An 18,429-nucleotide genomic window follows, 5' to 3' on the forward strand; every position below is an offset into this window, starting at 1 on the left:
TCTAGTCATGCATGTTAATTAATGAATTTTTTTTAGGGCGTCCACTCAAACCCCCTTCCACTACTGAATTAGCATTTCTTAACCTGACACACAGATAGGATATTGGACCGCTAATAAAACTGATTCAAAACATTTTTTTGAAGAAGACATTTCAATATATTTATATATATATATTCGATTTTTCAAATCTTATTCACACTGAAACGGCCAAATTTTTCTAGAGCGTCGAACGATCGTTCTGTGCGTGTCAAAGCAAGACGTAATCATTTTCTTTTGAAGTGACGTCTGTAACTTATACGAAGAAGATAGACTAAATCGCTAATACGCAAATTCTTTTTCGAATCAAGAGTTAATCAAGAATTTCTAGCAGCATTTGCTTGTAAGCAAAATCATTTATACATGTAATAGTATACGTTTTAAAATTATTGGTCAATTAGTTAGCAGTTACTTTTTGACAAAAAAAAAAACAAAAAAAAAAAAAAAAAACGAAAAAAAAAAAAAAAAAAAGCAAAAAGCAAACATAATAATCTCTATTATGTTTTCCACGCAGATATGGACCAAGATTGTTTCGATTTTTTTTCTTTACATAAAATATAATTTTGATTTCGGCCTTTAAAACAACAGACCCTGGAATTTTGCCGACCTGGATCATGGCCATTTGGCACGTACTACAATACACCACTCTCTTTTGGACGTTGCTATGGTTTAGGACAGGTTTCTAGAAAAAATAAATATTTTATTTCTGCCTATCCCTTCACCAATAGATTACTGAAGGTGGACTTTAAAAAAAAAAAGATGGAACCGGAAATAGCCTCATTCTGACAATAAACAAGATGGCGACAGCAATTCATTGATGAATGAAAATATTAAATTTAAATATAGATCTAATCTAGAATCTAGATTAAGTCTTTGCTTTTTTTAGAATAGTATACTTGCTCTAATCATTTTTAATTCTTTGCACCGTAAGAATCAATATTTTTTTTTGCATTTAGAAATCTGTCTAATCTAGACTAATTCATAATCATTCAATTCTGTCTGATTCACAGATTCATTCAGATCATCATCATTAATTAAATTAATAATTTAATTTTGCATCATATTATTTGACATATTTAAAATTTATTCATTAAATTCATATCATTAATCATGATTTCATAAATGAAATAATCATCACCCAAGCCCAATGCATATCATAAATGATAATGCAGTGATGGGAATTTTCCGACAATTGTCGGAATTCCGATAATTTCTTCTGGTCCGATTTTCTAGCAAAAAAATCCGAAGTTTTCCAGACATTTTTTTTTTTTTAAATCCGATTTTTTTTTTTTCAATTTTTTTTTTATGAAAAAAAAAAATCCGATTTTATTATTTTTCCATTTTCGGAAGAATGCGAAATAAGATTTTTGATTTGTTTTGAACTCCGCACATCCGGTCTTTTGACACAGTTAAAGTTCTATTTTTTTTTTTAAATCTTGTGTTACCGTATTGTCTTATAAGTCTAGATCTCGGTCCAGATTAGAGTGGTTTGAATCAGTCTAGATAGATATCTAGATTCTTTAATTTGAATACTTTTGATCTAGATCTAGACTTCAATGGCTGCTTGCCAGCTTTTGAAAAGTATTCGACTTAAACTTAACTTAGACTTAAGAGTATCAATCATGAATGATGCCCGGTCGCTATGTTACGACGTATGTAGCACTAATCGCCGCTATTACTACAATTCAAGATCTATTATTTTTTCACTGTTGTTACGATGACCCCTAGATTTTTCTAATTTGAACCCTGCCTGCCGACTTCCTTGAGTTCAAATGGGATTAGATTTAGACATCTAGATCTATTATAATAATAATAAGATCTAGATCTACTCATCTAATAGAGTGATACTGTGATAGACCTACCGTGTACCGACCATCTGGATTTATATATAGAATATACTTTTTTTATATAGTAGTAAGTAGGCCTTCTTAAACTTCTTAACATGACTATAGTGAGTTACTGAGTATAAGCCTGACAGAATGTAGATATCTAATAATAATATATTGGATCTAGAATCTAGAAAAGTTATTAGATATAAGTAGTAGTAGCTATAGATTATAGATCTATCTATAGTGAGGGATATGTATATATTTTAATATAAAACTTATCATTACTAATTTTAAAAGCATGTTTTTCAAACACATTTAATCCTTATAGTTGTTTGAGAAAGAAGTTGTTACAATATCTGTATAAAGCAGTTATCTATTATAGAATGCTCAGACTGCAAAAAGCTTTCTCCTCCCATCAATATATATACAAACAATAGTGCCATGAATGCATTTTGAGTGCAGTAATGCTAAATGAAGTGCAGTTTGTGTGCAGTAATGCACAATGCAGTGTAAATGTTATGTAATACAACATTAATTAAAGAAAATATTAAATTAAATGATTCTACGTAGTTTAAAAAAATTCAGCAACATCTTTTTTTAAGTCGTCGCCACGACAGGCCAGTTCAAAAACGGGGGGGGGGGGGGGGGGGCTTACAAAATTTCCTAAAATTTTTGCAAAGTCAGTTCCCATCACTGATAATGCATTTCAGAAGAAATGCATTTTTTATTCATCATAAATGACATAATATAGTATATAGGTAAGGGCCCTAAGGGGTACAAAAATAACAGACATCCTTTTTCTTCTTAAACTAAAGAACAGTTTCAGTTTGGTACTTCATTTTCATTTCTATGTCAAACCATTATCAAATAATCATTTAAATCATTATAATGCGCTGCCAAAGTCAAACTTTGAAATTTTAGCCTGTAGGCTACTACCGGGTGTCTGAATAGCATACTACTACTACATCTATCTCTAAATTTAATTTATTTTCATTTTGCATTTTTGTATTCTCATTCTCGATATTTCACCATTTCATTTGACTTGAAGTTGAACTTCGTCTTGCCTAGAGCCTAGACTAGGGTTAACAATATATACATTAAACATATTATATGTAGTGTGAATTATATATACATATTATATGATAATATCATAATATATGACAATATTATAGATCTACTATTCTACTAGACTTTAGATTCTAGATTCTATGATAATGATAAGATCATCCACTAGAGTAGTCGAGAGACTATTATTTAGTATTATTTAGTGGTTTATAATGTTAGGGGATGGATGTCCTGCAATACTGTTCTAACTTCATATCATAAAATTCATATAATATATATATCCAAATATAGTGTGCAGTATAGATCTAATGTATATATGAAATTATATAAAGCATCTCCATTTCATGGAAATTCGACTTTCGCTGGCTATCTTGGAACATATCCCCCAAGGGAACACTGAACTAATGCTTGCAATAGTTAACAATGATAATTTATTATACCAGAGTCTAGTTATGACGAATCTAGATTATCTAGATCTAGTCTCCATGTTACTTAGAATATCTTGACACTGTCTAGGCATCTTTCAAGATCATTCTAAATCTATATCTAATTAAATCTACATACAAAATTTGGATTCTATTAGATTCTGTATAAAATAAGTTAGATCTAATTGTATTGTGGGGGCATGGTGGCTGAGTGGTTAAGTGCTTGGCTTCTGGACCTGTCGGTCCTGGGTTTGAATCTCTGTGAAGGCTGGGATTTTTAATTTTGTTTTTTTTAGGACGCCCTGGACTCCACCCAACTCTAATGGGTATCTGATTTATGTTGGGAAAGTAAAAGTGATTGGTTGTTGTGCTGGTCACATAACACCCTGCTTGTTAAGCGTTGGCCAAAGAAACTGATGCCTTATAGATTGCATTGTCTGGCAAGGTCTGAAAGAGGAACTTTACTTTTAATTTTAGTTGTACAGTATTATTATGAAACAAATCAGCAGACTGGATTATAATAAATTTCAGTTCCTATAAGATAATTTTTTGTGTGATACAACTAAATACATATGTGCTATAATATATGTGCTTTAAGCATTGCTTCTCATTTATTCTTTTGTACAATTTAAATGACAATAAAGATGTACATATTTTATTTAAAAAACAAGTTAACCATGGCTTTATTGGCTGATATTTAATTTTTGCTATTGAACTTTTTTTTTTCTACAGCGCTACTTTTTATATTTTACAAGACACAAAGTTGACTAGCTTTGGATTATTTTGGATTTATATGGATAATTTGTCATTGACAAATATAGTTATTCTACAGAAAGAAGTAAAGGAAGTTATTCTTTAAAGGGATTCCGATTTGAAGACAATGTAGAACTTTTTTTGGTTAAAATGCAATAAAAATAAGAAATGAAAGGGGTATCCGATCATGCTAAGTCTTTGGTAGCCTTTGAAAATGTGTTTTGTGATTTTGTATTACAAAGATAGACATCTTGATAGTCACCACAACGGCTTTCAAAACAGCATTAACATTAATTATATCCATTAATCAATTGGTTTTGAATGTTCTTGAAGTTAATCCTACAATTCTACTTAAACTATGGCAACGGACATTGGATTGTTTATTCAATGCCTCAAAAAACCTCCTGGTACTCGATCAGACAAGGTAATTGAAAACATTTTGATATCATCTAAATACTTAATGCCCAGATACAGATATCAATGAAATATAATTATTTAAAATTTCTGTATTTTAAATCTTGAATAATAGTGTGACATTATTATAATAAGAATTTTAATAGTTAATTGGTTGTGTGTCAATTTAAAAAAAAAAGTATATATTTGAACAAAATCAATACTGTAAAAAAGAAATCTAAATAAGTGATCACCCATTTAAAAAGGATAGAAAACAATCTTGTAATCTTTATTGTGCTGTGTCTTTTTCTGTTTAGGATTTACAGATTATCTTTACCTATCTTCATGGCATGGAGGCTCTTTCCGGATTAAGAGAACAGACTCTACAGACCTTGTGTGCTACTGCTCGCTATGAATTACGAGAAGCCAATGATATCATTTATTGGTATGTAAATTTTTTTTTTCTTAGTCTATTAAACTATATAATATATATTAGTTTCTTTCAATTATAAATAAATTAGTAAATTATATATTTTAAACCCTTAGTCAAACTGAGGGGTCCCGGTTTTGAATCCTGGTGAAGACTGGGATTTTAAATTTTGGGATCATTGGGGTGCCTCTGAGTCTACCCAGCTCTAATGGGTACCTGACTAGTAAAGGTGGTTGGCTGTTGTTCTGGCCACATGGCACCCTCATTAACCATGGGCCACAGAAACAGATGACCTTTACATCATCTACCCCATAGATTGCAAGGTCGGAAAGGTGGGAACTAGCCCCATAGTCTGACATTTTTGTATGTTTCAGTGGACACAATTCCAGAATTTTAAATTTTTGTCATCTGTATGTGTTGAAAACATTCTGAAAACAATATAAAAGAAGATGGCAAAGGAGTTTGTTTAACATGCTCCTACTTAGTCCTGTTTGGTCAGTTGAACTTAAATTATGTTTACATGACAATTTAAAGTGACAGAGTATTGGTGCAAACTCTTTTTAATGTGTACTATTGAAATGATAAAATAAATGGATGAAATGTGTAAATATTTTAACTTAGGTCACACCACCTTTCTTGCTATAGGGTCAATTAATAAATTTGTGTAGCTGCTGTTTATAGGAAAATTATAATGACAGCCAGATGCATGATATCATGACTTTTGAAAGATATGGAATGCCAATTTCATCTTACTTTTACAAAGGTTTTGTTTGCATACTGAATTAGTTCAAATAAAAAAGTCATTGCACCTATTTTCAACATGTATGTGAATTTAAATAAAAGAAAAAAGGTGTACAAGAGAATCTTTTAAACTTTAAATTAATGTAAAAACAAGAGCCAATTTAAATTATTATCTCCCTTTCCACATTTTAATATGTATCTCTTAGAGTCACTTAACTTAAAATGGTTAGATTACTCCAGAACAATTTTATCCATTGGTGGTCATGCCATAAAGATGTGCATTATATGTGGATTTAATTACTGGTTGTCTGGAAGAACATATTACCCAGCATTAGAGCTGAACAATGTTATATGCATTGATCTCAAGAAAAAATTCTAGAAATAAAAAACAAAACAAAAAACAGATTATTATTATTGTATTTATTTGTCAATATTTAATTTATAAATTTAATAAAAATATTTTAAAAAATATTTCTTATGTTTTCATACTTATAAGCCCTCTTTAGCAATGTAAACATATAGAAGGTTTTGAAATGTAACTTATGCTGCTTTATCATGACTATAATTTATAGGAATTTTTTTTTTTTATTTGAGCTCATTTTTCACAAGTCAAGAGTAAATAATTTAGTATTATTTTTATTTTACCATCTATTTATAAAATACAAGTTTATTATATCTGAATAACTAAATTGTATTATTTTGTGGCCATAAATTAGCATTGCACTTAGAAAAGGAATTGCACATAAATAGATTTAAACAGGCATAATATAGGATCTTATGGGAAAAGAAATTGAAATGTCACCAATAGAAGCAGTGCTTGTGTGTGTTCAAAAAGTTTTTGTGTGTATGTGGAAGAATGGTTTGAAGAGTTGTAAACAAAAATTAAGAATAGAGCAAAATGAATAAAAGCAATTTATATCCTATTGGTACTATAAATAATTTAAACATGCAATTTTTAGCCAACTACAACCTTGTCAGTGTTAAAAACAAGTAACAGTAATATTTGACAAATAAAATTAAATTTAAAAAAACATTAATTATATATATTATCCTCTTATGAGAAAGTAGGTTTCCTCTGTTAAAAAAAAAAGTATATGATGTAATATCATGGGCGCCTGCAGGATTTTTTGCAGCGGGAAGCAAGTTGAAACCTAAAGCTCAAAGTCGTAGCTTCAACTTTTTTATTACAGAGAATATTAAAAAAACGAATTGGTGCCCCCTCGCCCCCCCCCCCCCCCATCCCCCCCATACATATGTGATATTAAGTTCAATGTAAATACTTGTTTCATGAAATAAAAAAAAATAACATGAACAAACTATTTACTGTTTATCCGTGCTGCCCGTGCATCCCAACGGTCAATCAAACAAAAAATGCAATCGCTGCCAAAACTGTCAGTAAATTTACTGCTGAATTACTACTCGTCGTAATGGACAAGCCGGCGATGAACGCTTATCTGGCAGTTCTGATATTGTTCACTTCTGGAATCGTTTTAGGATGAAGACCAAACAGGTTGAACCGAGCATTATTATTGCTTGAAAAATGAGACATTAATGAAGAAAATAACGAATCAAGTGTCACCTTACTCAGGATGCCATCCCTGAAGTGTTCCTCAACATGGTCAAGTTCGTTTTTGATTATGTCATTAATATGACTGCCGATGTGCTGTTTAGCAGCTTGTGCTAAGATGGACAGACTGCAACATCACGGAGACTGGTTCAAGAACGGGTGAATAATTGATGACAATTAAAAAGACAAATGAGAAACACACAAGAAGCCACTGGCGGATCCAGGGGGGGGGCGAACAAATTTTAGTATAGAATTTACACAATGAGTATACAAATTTATTACTTATTTAATAATATATACTAATTATTTATATTTCAACCTATTTTTAGATTATTTCGCCCCCCCCCCTCTAGTATGTTGGCCGATTTGGTGGAGTCGGAAGGGGGCGATGGTATCAATCCCCCCCCCATACACTTTCGAGTGGGGGGGGGCAGTCCAATTTATTTCTAGAAATCACAGCTTGCTAACAGAATCAATTAAATATCTATACGATTAAAACTTGTTATTGATATTTTAACCGATCTTTATACTATGTCGTTCCCTGTTTGCCGATTGGGGGGGGGGGGCGAATACCTCTACTACCTTTCCCACCTAAAGCCTTTGAGTGGGGGGGGGGGCGGTCCTACTTTTATGGAGAAATTATAGTTTGTGAACAAAATTAATTCAATTAATTTATAAATTTTATATTATGTCAATCCCTTTCTGGTATCTTGTCGATTCGGTGGGGTTGGGGGGAGGGCGGTTGCATGTACTGCCCTCCCTCAGGGTTCGTAGCCACCTTGAAAACCTGGAAAACACCTTGAATTTCATATTAAATTCAAGGCCTTGAAAAAACCTTGAATTTCGTAAAAAACGGGGAAAAAACCTTGAATTTTAAAACTGGACCTTGAGTTCTTTCCCTCCCGATACCTGGTGTTTATTTTCGTATTTTCCCCGGTTACATTGAGCTGACCAGTGACGACGCGTCTACATGCACCGCCTTTCACCCACTTGTGAAGCGCGACCTCGTGATTGAAAACGACCTTGGCTCAAGCAAACATTTCACTTAGCATTGTTTTCCTTTCACTGTTACGACTGAAGACGCGCTAGATCTAGTCTGTAGTGAATATTGTCTATAACTAGAGCAATTAGCAGCCTAATGTGAAGGTTACACCCCTCCGGGCCCTCCCTCGCCGAAAATCTTCTTGTTGTAACAGTAAGAGTGACTTCGCGTGGAAAGTCCGTATATCATCTTATCTTTGTGTCTTTCTGAGTATTTTATTAGATTTTGTATTTGGAGATTATGATTCAGTGTTTAAGTATAATTGCTACCGGTACTTTACTTTTGAGTCTTCTCACGATCCATCCTTCTCATCTAGCTAGAAATAGTATCTAAATTTATATTTAAGTTAGATCTAGTGAAGATAATTCGCGCTTAACGTGAAAACTCCGTGAATTTTAGTTAATTTAAGGATCTAGATGCAGGTACATCTAATGTCTAGATTGCTCTAAAAATATTGTAGATTTACGCTAAATCACTAGAATCTAGTGAAGATAATTCCCTCACAGCCGTTAAAAGTCCGCGAAGTTTAGTGACATTGAGTTAGAATCTATAGAGTCTAGATCTACGATAGATTCAGTGAAGATAATTCTTCGCACACAGCCGTGAAAAGTCCGCCAATGTAGTGACTTAATTAGATCTAGACTGTAGAAGCAGTGACAGCCGTGAAAAGTCCGCGAAGTTAGTGACTTAGATCTAGACTCTAGATTTACGGTAGATTCAATGAAAATAATTCGCACACAGCCGTGAAAAGTCCGCGAAGTTAGTGACTTAGATCTAGACTCTAGATTTACGGTAGATTCAGTGAAAATAATTCGCACACAGCCGTGAAAAGTCCGCGAATTTTAGGCACTAGATTTATGTTGATTCAGTGAAGATAATTCGAAAAAGTCCGCGAATTTAGTGCCATAGACTTAGATCGAGACTTAATTTACGCTAATCCAATAGAATAGAGTGAAGATAATTCTCTCACAGCCGTGAAAAGTCCGCGAATTTAGTGACTTAAATTTAGATCTACTGTAGATTTAACGAAAATATTTCGCACACAGCTGTAGAAAAGCCAGTAGAGTTATTTTGGTTAAAACTGATGGAAAGCAAGTCAACTGCTATAGTAAGAATGAAATATTATTTGTACAAATCTATGTCAATTTAAGAAAATTTCCAACTTCAGATTGTGACAGTTTTAGCTGAATTACATCTCCATATTTTAAAAAAGTTATTCTTCTGTAATGCAAGCTTGTGTGTGTTTTTAAATGTATTAGTAAAGTTTCCCTTTTCAGACCTTGCGATCTATGGGGCAGATGATGTTAAGGTCATCTGTTTCTTTGGCCAATGGTTCATGAGCAGGGTGTTATGTGGCCAGCACAACGACCAACCGCCTTTACTTCCCCCAACTATAAGTCAGGTACCCATTAGAGTTGGGTTGACTCAGGGGCGCCCTAAAAATCCAGAAATTCAAAATCCCAGTCTTCACCGGGACTCGAACCCAGGACCTCAGGTTCGGAAGCCAAGCGCTTAACCATTTGACCACCGCGCCCCCTAAAGTAAAGTTTCCCTTTTCAGACCTTTCGATCTATGGGGCAGATGATGTTAAGTTCATCTGTTTCTTTGGCCAACGGTTAATGAGCAGGGTGTTATATGGCCAGCACAAAGCCCAACCGCCTTTACTTTCCCCAACTAAAGTCAGGTACCCATTAGAGTTGAGTTGACTCAGGGGCACCCTAAAAATCCAGAAATTCAAAATCCCAGTCTTCACCGGGATTCGAACCCAGGACCTCAGGTTGGGAAGCCAAGCGCTTAACCATTCGACCACCGTGCCCCCTTTTAAATGTATTAAAAAGTTAAAAAGTTGCATTTAAATGCTTAGGAAACACTAGAGATGAATTATTTTTTTTTGGAGGTATGATTTCAACTTATCAGCATACATTTTAATGAGGGTTTTTTAATTTAATATTTATATATATATATATATATATATATATATATATATTGTTCTTTTTACGTATTTATGTCATATGTATGTAAATATTTATACATATATATTGCTTGCTATGGTGCGATGCATACCTTGAAAATCTTAAACTCTACCTTGAAAACCTGGAAAATACCTGGAAAATCGTTCATGAAATTGGCTATGAACCCTGCTCCCTACTCTAGCCCTCTGAGTGGGGGGGGGGGGGGCGGTCCTATTTTTATGGATAATCATAGTTTGTGAACAAAATTAGTTGAGTCGCCCCACCCCTATTCTTTAATGCCAAATGCAATCTTTAGCAGAAATTATTAAAGGAGCGAGGATTAATCGTTTTAACTCTACCGCCACTCCCATTTCCAGACAGAGTTTATGTAATTTCACAGTAATTAATTATCCTAAGAAAGTTAGAATTCAAACGAAAATTTTCAGTATAGGAGTCACGATTGAGATGAGTTCTAAACCCAAATGATTATTTCATAGTCCCTTTTCCCAACCTTTACTCAATCTGATATTTTGCTAGTTAAATAAATTTGGGACTATAACTCACAATTTATACTTAAATTTTATTGAATATTATTGAATATTATTTATCGAATAATTATTTTTTCGGCGTCGATCCTCAAAGCCAAAATCTAAATATGTGGGTTATCTTATCTTTTCATGGAAAAAATCAGTTTTATTTGCAATGTATTAAGGGCCTATAAATTCATATTAGAATACTTTTCAAGTACAACATTATTCGAAAAGTCCTTTTTTAATAGTATGAATAATGAGCCTTTGGTCAGGAGAATGCGTTTCTTCTGTGAAGAATGCAAGAAATCTTTTTTAGCTTCGGAAACCCCACTGATGAATAATGAGCTGTAGATGTCAGGAGAATCCGTTTCTGCATTGAATAATGCAAGAAAACGCTTTTGGCGTCGGGGCTTGGCCCCGAACTCCATTGATGAATAATGAGCTGTAGATGTCTGGAGAATACGTTTCTGCAGTGAAGAATGCAAGAAAACGCTTTTGGCATCGGGGCTTCGCCCCGAACTTTATTGATGAATAATGAGCAGTAGATGACAGGAGAATGCGTTTCTGCATTGAAGAATGCAAGAAAACGCTACTTATAGTGCTGCACCAGTTGTTTTGTTTTTCGCCGGAGGTTGAGAAATGCTGCTTTTTTTATTCTCATATATATATATATGAAATATATATGTGTGTGTGTGCTGTACGCACGTTTTTGCATAGGGTTAGGGTTTACTGGGCGTTAGGGTTAGGGTTTGGAAAAAAAATGCCCCCCCCCCCCCACTCGAAAGTTCTGGATCCGCCAGTGCAAGAAGCAGGCACTGATTACACATATGCAGATTGTCTGGTTTCAGGTTTCATTTACAATCATTATTTTAAAACAGTCAAAGATCTTCTCAAAGTTGTTAATTAATTCGTGTTTCTCTGTCCATCGTGTCTCTTGGAATTGTTACAGAAGAAATAGATAATCTTCTTGATGACACCAGCATTACGTATATCTGAAACATCATTCAGGTCAATGATAACAAGTTTAAGTCTGTAGAACGTGCAACGGACAAGGTCTGCTTTTGGATATTTTTCACAAATCCTAGCCTGAACACAGTTCTGAATGCTAGCCATCACGGGGCAGCCATCGTAGCATTGGCTGAATAGTTTGTCCATGTCTATGCTGTGCACAATGCAATCACTGACAATGAGGTTAGACACATGCAGTGCGTCTCTCTTATCAACAGGGACAAAACCAATGAATTCTTCTCAAATACAATCGCCATCAACAAATCCAACGCTCAAACACATCAATTCAGTGCCATAGATATCTGCATTTTCATTACCAAAATACCAAGAAAACACTGTTAATTCATGCTGTTGCCATTGCTCCATCGATACAAATCAACGTTCTGACTTAGATGGTATGGGAAGAACTTTCTTGTATCTCTTCTATAGTAAACTTGTGTATAAAAAGAGCATCCATACTCCTATAATTCTATACCAAAAGTAACGTTTTGTGATTACAAACAAAAAATGTTATTAAAGTTTGATCATTACAAGCTAAAATGCATAAATGTGAAAAATGAACAATCTCTGTCATTTGCCTTTGATAGAATTTCATTCTGATATTCTCTCCACAAATGAAATGGGACCATAGCGCTCTGAGCATGCTATAAGCATGAAAGTAGTGCTATACAAAAGCCATAATTTAATTTTTTTTACTCTTTCTGAAAATATTGAAACCTGTCTTTTTACCTGCCTGGGTGGACCACTTCGGGGGTCGATTTTGAGTTTGTGTTTCCACACAAACTTTCTTTGTAAACTTGTTAACTTTATTTCAGTGGAAGCACTACATGTTAAGTTGCTTCCTAGCAAAAGTTAATTAATTTGAAGGTTTAAAAAGTGGCTAAAAGTTGGTTACTCAGAATTCAGAGGGGTGCACATACATGGTCAGCCATCAATTCCTGATAAGCCTATGGTAGTCTACTACAACTGTACTTCAGTCACCAGTGGAAGCACTACTTGTTCAGTTGTTAATTAGATTTTGATTAATTTGATTATGCAAAAAATGGCTAGAATTTGGCTGCTCAGAATCCAGGGGGGTAAAAGTGCACCCAAATGTAATATGTAGCCGAAATGTAAATATGAGTTACATAAATCTGATCTAATTATTTTTAAATTTTCTTTTTTGAAATATTGCAGTCATGGAGAATTGGCTCAATGCTGGTATATACTATTGTCTGGATCTGTTTTCATTGAAGGATCTATGTTTCTGCCTCGAAGCAGGTGAGTTTTTGTTCTAAATATTTAAAGCTACTTTGTTAAAGGTTTAACTGATTTTAAAAACATCTCACTGTGGACCTTTAGAGCCTCTAAGGATTTATTTTTTAGGGTGGTGATCTAAATCAAAAGGATACTAACATCAATCTAAGACAGTATATATACAAAAAAATTATAACTCTCAAAAGTAACTTTCATGTCGATACCATCCAGCAAAACTAAATAATTGCAGTGACAAAATATTGTCGGTATCCACACCCCTCCCTTTCCATTCTAGATTGTATTTAGCCTTTTCAAAGTAATGATTGTGGATGATTGATTCTCTTTGAAATGATGACTAAAAGGCATTGCAGACTTTTTTTATTTACATGCAATGGAGGGAAAAACAACAGCTTTTCCGTTTTCCTGAAATAAACTTTTTTTTTTTTAAGAATAACTCTTTTAAATGATTAGTTTAGATTTTTTTATTAGTTTAATAGATCTAAGTGCACTTTTGAGTAGATTGATATATCTTAAAAGAAACATATAATCATAGATGCTTCCCAACTCTCTCTAATGAGATTTGTGTATAATGTTTATGAGTAACAAAAGTTTACTTTGACTTGTTGCACTTGGGACAAAAGAAATAATTGTACTCATATCATTATACCAAAGGAAAGGGGTTCAAGTATTGATTTGCTCAGTTTGTCCTATTTAATATTTTAGGATTAAAAAATTGTGTACTCAAATTTTAAATTACATTACATCAAAATTAAATTACATTAAATCTAATGACTTAAAACAAATATGATAGGCATAGGATCTTTTGAAACAAAATATATACAACAAAAATTTTTGTTTTGTTCCATTTACTTTTATTAAAAAACAGATTAAAAAAAAAAGATTTATCTTTTAACAGAAACATTAGATGAAATGAACCTTGTATATTCTTTGCACTTGCAAAATCAAATGTAGATCCTATTAACATGGAGTATAATAATTACATAATAGTGCTGATCTAATGAACATAATTTAGAAATTGTTTTTTTAAAAGATGAAGCCTTTGATACCACTCTCCTCTTTTAAAAATATGTTGACATGTAGATTAATGTAAAGGCCTATAGAGCTCAGTTTGCACAACAATTGGCTCAAAAGATTGACAGTGAAACACAACAATTGGCTCAAAAGATTGACAGTGAAACACAACAATTGGCAGTGAAACAACAAAGAGTGAAACACAACAAACTGACAGTGAAACACAACAAACTGACAGTGATACACAACAAACTGACAGTGAAACACAACAAACTGACAGTGAAACACAACAAACTGACAGTGTAACACAACAAACTGACAGTGAAACACAACAAACTGACAGTGAAACACAGCTAATGTTAATTTCTATACTAAGATAAATGTCTGTTAGCTTTGTTTTACTGCCTGCATATAAGTAGTTCTGAAATTCTGACCTTCATTTCTCACGAGAAAAATGTTAGAAAAAGGTTGCCATCTGGCATGCGAGAGAATTCTCCTGCACCTGTTTCTAGGACTGACTCATTGCTCGTCTGCTGTGGTCTAACATTTAGATTTTTTTTTTTTTTGCCGGCGAACGTGAAACTAGTATTATGGCTGTTAGCGATTTCTGAGACTTACATTTTACACCCCGATTAAATGACATTTGCTTTATGATGATAATGAAATCTCTTTATTATATTGGTCGCTGCTGGTCAACTTTTACAAAGATTAATTAACTTGTTTCAATTTATTTCTAGTTGAAAATGTTGATACATTGTTTGGATTTTGTACTGAAAACGGTTGGTTAGTTATACGGTTGGTTAGTTATACGTTATACGGTTGGTTAGTTATACGTTATAGATAGTTTAGGCTGATCCCCTTTTTAAAATGACTGCAGTATTACAATTATTTGCATTGACATTGTTATGGTTCGTGCATGATGGGTATTTTTTATTCTATCATCTGTGTTATGTTACAGACTTGAAGTATTTTTTGAGTTCAATATCAGGGAATTGTTTTGAAAAGAAATATTGTTGAAAGAAAGGTTGTGGAACATTGCATGCCTATGTAGCTGTGATTACGTAATCCACCGATTTGTAGGTTATAGCTTGGAGGTTTTTCTTCCTGCGACAGTAGGCTTGACATTTCACTTGCTTGTTCTGGATTTGATGGAGCTCGCCGCTCTGCCTTTTTCCTAATGCCACGTCTTTCTTTAGCTCCTAGATGCTGCATCTGGATAACATTAAACACAGGGCCTTGCCAGATTTTTTGTTCTTACTCGTCACGCATTCTCTGAAGCCAATAGATCATCTTTTTGTTCTGTATGAGTGTGTGTGAATGAGTCAGTATTTATGACGAGCTAGCTAAATACGTCATACAAAGTGCAAGAGCAATGTACTGTTAGAGGAAACTGTTGTGTAGTGGATGTGAAGCTAAGACCAACCTGTCTCATCAAGTCTGGAGGGACATAGTTGGAAAGCTATTGCTGACCGTAGGATTATAATGTCAAGTGATAGATGTATTTAATCGTCTCTTATAATAGTGACACTTATTCACAACTTATATGGAGGGAGCACGGAGAATGGCTCGTCCCAAGTACAGCTGGATAACATAAAAAAATGAAACGGCCTCTCTCTCTCGATATCCTGCTAAGAACAGCTGCTGACTGGGAAGAGTGGAGGGATTTGGTAACACAAACTGTCACAGCACCCCTACGACGAAAGTCAAGGGACAGATGATGATGATAAATAATTATATTGAATCATTATTATGACCACATTGGAATCATTGTTAGTTGTGATCGGCCCAAATTAAGGGCGTGTTAGGTTTCTGAGAAAAGTCAGGGGGTAAAATTTCAACTCATTGACACAGACATTAAACACTAGCTACCCAATCGCTACAATGCCGCCGCTGTGTCATGTCAGATTTGGCAAAGCTTGTTGAACTATTTCTAGTGCTGGTAAATAATGGCAGGATAAGTATTTCACAGTTGTGACCAGCTATGGTGCTCTAGTGCACAATTACGTAGGTGGAAAAAACAACACGAATCTCTCCATCATAAATCATTTGAGAACAAACAAAATAGAATCAAACCTACATTGAGATTCAAAATCAACCATATCAATTATCCAAAGATATATTTTCAGTTGGCGAATTTAAAAAAAACAACAACACATTTGTTGCATACAAATAATTGAAATGGCTAGTTTTTGATGTGTTTACTTTGGTCTTCCTGTGACGTAGCGCGCATCGGGTGGCAAGTTGTCTCTTTTGAGATCGGTCTCAGCGTGTACAGTTTGAAATAGTTCATCAATTCTTTGACATTGCTTAGTTTATTTAGTTTAAAATCTCTCCCAATCTTCATCTGATCATTTTCTTCCTTTTTTTTCAAGGTTACTCCTATTCGTCATATCGCTTTCTCTTCTTTTCCTATGCTAGATCTATGTATTTTAGTGGTTATAGAATGTCAACCGGTTCTTTATCAAATTGTAAACATTACAAATAATAGTTTACTATATTTTAAATGTATCGTCCAGGTAACCGATACCCTTGTTAACATATGCATAGTTTGATATATATTATTGAGCTTGTTTCTTCTTCTTCTTCTTTTTTTTTTTTTTTACAAAGTTTATATCAACTCACTCTGTCTGGTAAAAAGTTTCTACACGTTATTTCTTCAACGCCCAATCTTGGATCAAACTGAAATTTTGAAGTTATTTCTTTTATCTTACAAAAAAAAAATAATAGCCAATACAAAATATTAGCCAATTAGTTAATTAATAACCTTAATTACTTTGTTTGGTATCGAACAAGGGAAAGAAATTGTACTTGACAGGTGTACTTCCATTAGCCCCCTTTATACTTTGTAGGTCGCCGCTTTAAAGTTTAAAGCTGACAATAGATAACTTTTAAACCTTCTATTTTCATAAGCGATTCACTAGCGCAGTGGTTATTGTGTTGGCTTGAGCTCTCGAGTTCGAATTAAAGTCATACAGCTTTTAAATATATATATATATAAAATACATTTAAAAAGCGATCACGGTAACATTCACACAGATTTAAAAAAAATAAATTATTGTGAAATTACTGCAATGTGTTGGAACTTTCCAGTAGGCATGTCTGGTCTTGTCAGAATTTGGCGTTTGGAGGCTGGGGAGAGGAAGGGGGGCCGGCCTTAGGCCACTACAACCTATGCGGCCGCATTGGGCCCCGCACTTTCATAGGCCCCGCGCTAATTCTAGGTGTATACTATTAAATCAAAACATTACAACTTAGATATAATAACATGGTTTTCGCGGACTCCTGATTTTCCAGGACTTCCTGGAAATCTTCTGATATTGCAAAATATACGATCAAGTCCATGAAATTTGAAATTATCTCAATCTGAAAACTCAAAAATCTGCTGAAAATAGACAAAATTTTCATTTTGGGGTGCCAATCCTATGCGCGATTAAAAAAAAAAACGGCATTGTCAGCTTTCATTTAATAAAAATGTATTGCAAAGACGAGTGTCTTTTCTAATACAAAATCTTAATTTTGACATTATGCTTATCCCTACTCAGACTGGGCCCAGCGCAATCAGTTTCGCATAGGGCCCTGCAATTGTTAGGGCCGGCAATAAAGAAAATGTCATTTGCTGCTCTTCATGGGCGACAATGCGTTTGGTACCGATATAAAGGCTGTTTCTTCTAACTTGATCCAAACATGTATCTTAAAGGCTGTTTGTTTAACTTTGATCCAAACATTTATCTTAAAGGCTGTTTTGTTTAACTTTGATCCAAACATGTATCTTAAAGGCTGTTTATTTAACTTTGATCCAAACATGTATCTTAAAGTCTGTTTTGTCTAACTTGATCCAAACCTGTATCTTATAGTCTGTTTTGTTTAACTTTGATCCAAACATGTATCTTAAAGTCTGTTTCTTCTTACTTGATCCAAACATGTATCTTAAAGTCTGTTTTGTTTAACTTTGATCCAAACATGTATCTTAAAATCTGTTTTGTCTAACTTGATCCAAACATGTATCTTAAAGTCTGTTTTGTCTAACTTAATCCAAACCTGTATCTTAAAGTCTGTTTTGTCTAACTTAATCTAAACCTGTATCTTAAAGTCTGTTTTGTCTAACTTTGATCCAAACCTGTATCTTAAAGTCTGTTTTGTCTAACTTAATCCAAACCTGTATCTTAAAGTCTGTTTTGTCTAACTTTGATCCAAACCTGTATCTTAAAGTCTGTTTTGTCTAACTTAATCTAAACATGTATCTTAAAGTCTGTTTTGTCTAACTTGATCCAAACATGTATCTTAAAGTCTGTTTTGTCTAACTTAATCCAAACCTGTATCTTAAAGTCTGTTTTGTCTAACTTAATCTAAACCTGTATCTTAAAGGCTGTTTTGTCTAACTTTGATCCAA

The 18,429-nt window shown here is 33.7% G+C and overlaps 1 protein-coding gene across 2 annotated transcripts in view; it reads left to right on the forward strand.

The window, feature by feature from the left end:
- The first annotated feature begins 808 nt into the window (after positions 1-808).
- Positions 809-18,429, forward strand: part of LOC106054959 (rap guanine nucleotide exchange factor 6-like) — a 71,309-nt gene continuing 53,688 nt past the window's right edge. For both annotated transcript variants that reach the window (XM_013211096.2, XM_056020421.1), the window contains exons 1-4: positions 809-962; positions 4,088-4,532; positions 4,819-4,946; positions 12,948-13,031. In XM_013211096.2, coding sequence (XP_013066550.2) covers positions 4,467-4,532; positions 4,819-4,946; positions 12,948-13,031 — 278 coding nt within the window. In that variant the 5' untranslated portion in view covers positions 809-962; positions 4,088-4,466. The remainder of the gene's footprint in view (positions 963-4,087; positions 4,533-4,818; positions 4,947-12,947; positions 13,032-18,429) is intronic.

The sequence above is a fragment of the Biomphalaria glabrata genome, chromosome 2 (genome assembly GCF_947242115.1).
Source record: "Biomphalaria glabrata chromosome 2, xgBioGlab47.1, whole genome shotgun sequence".
NCBI classification, from domain to species: Eukaryota; Metazoa; Mollusca; class Gastropoda; family Planorbidae; genus Biomphalaria; species Biomphalaria glabrata.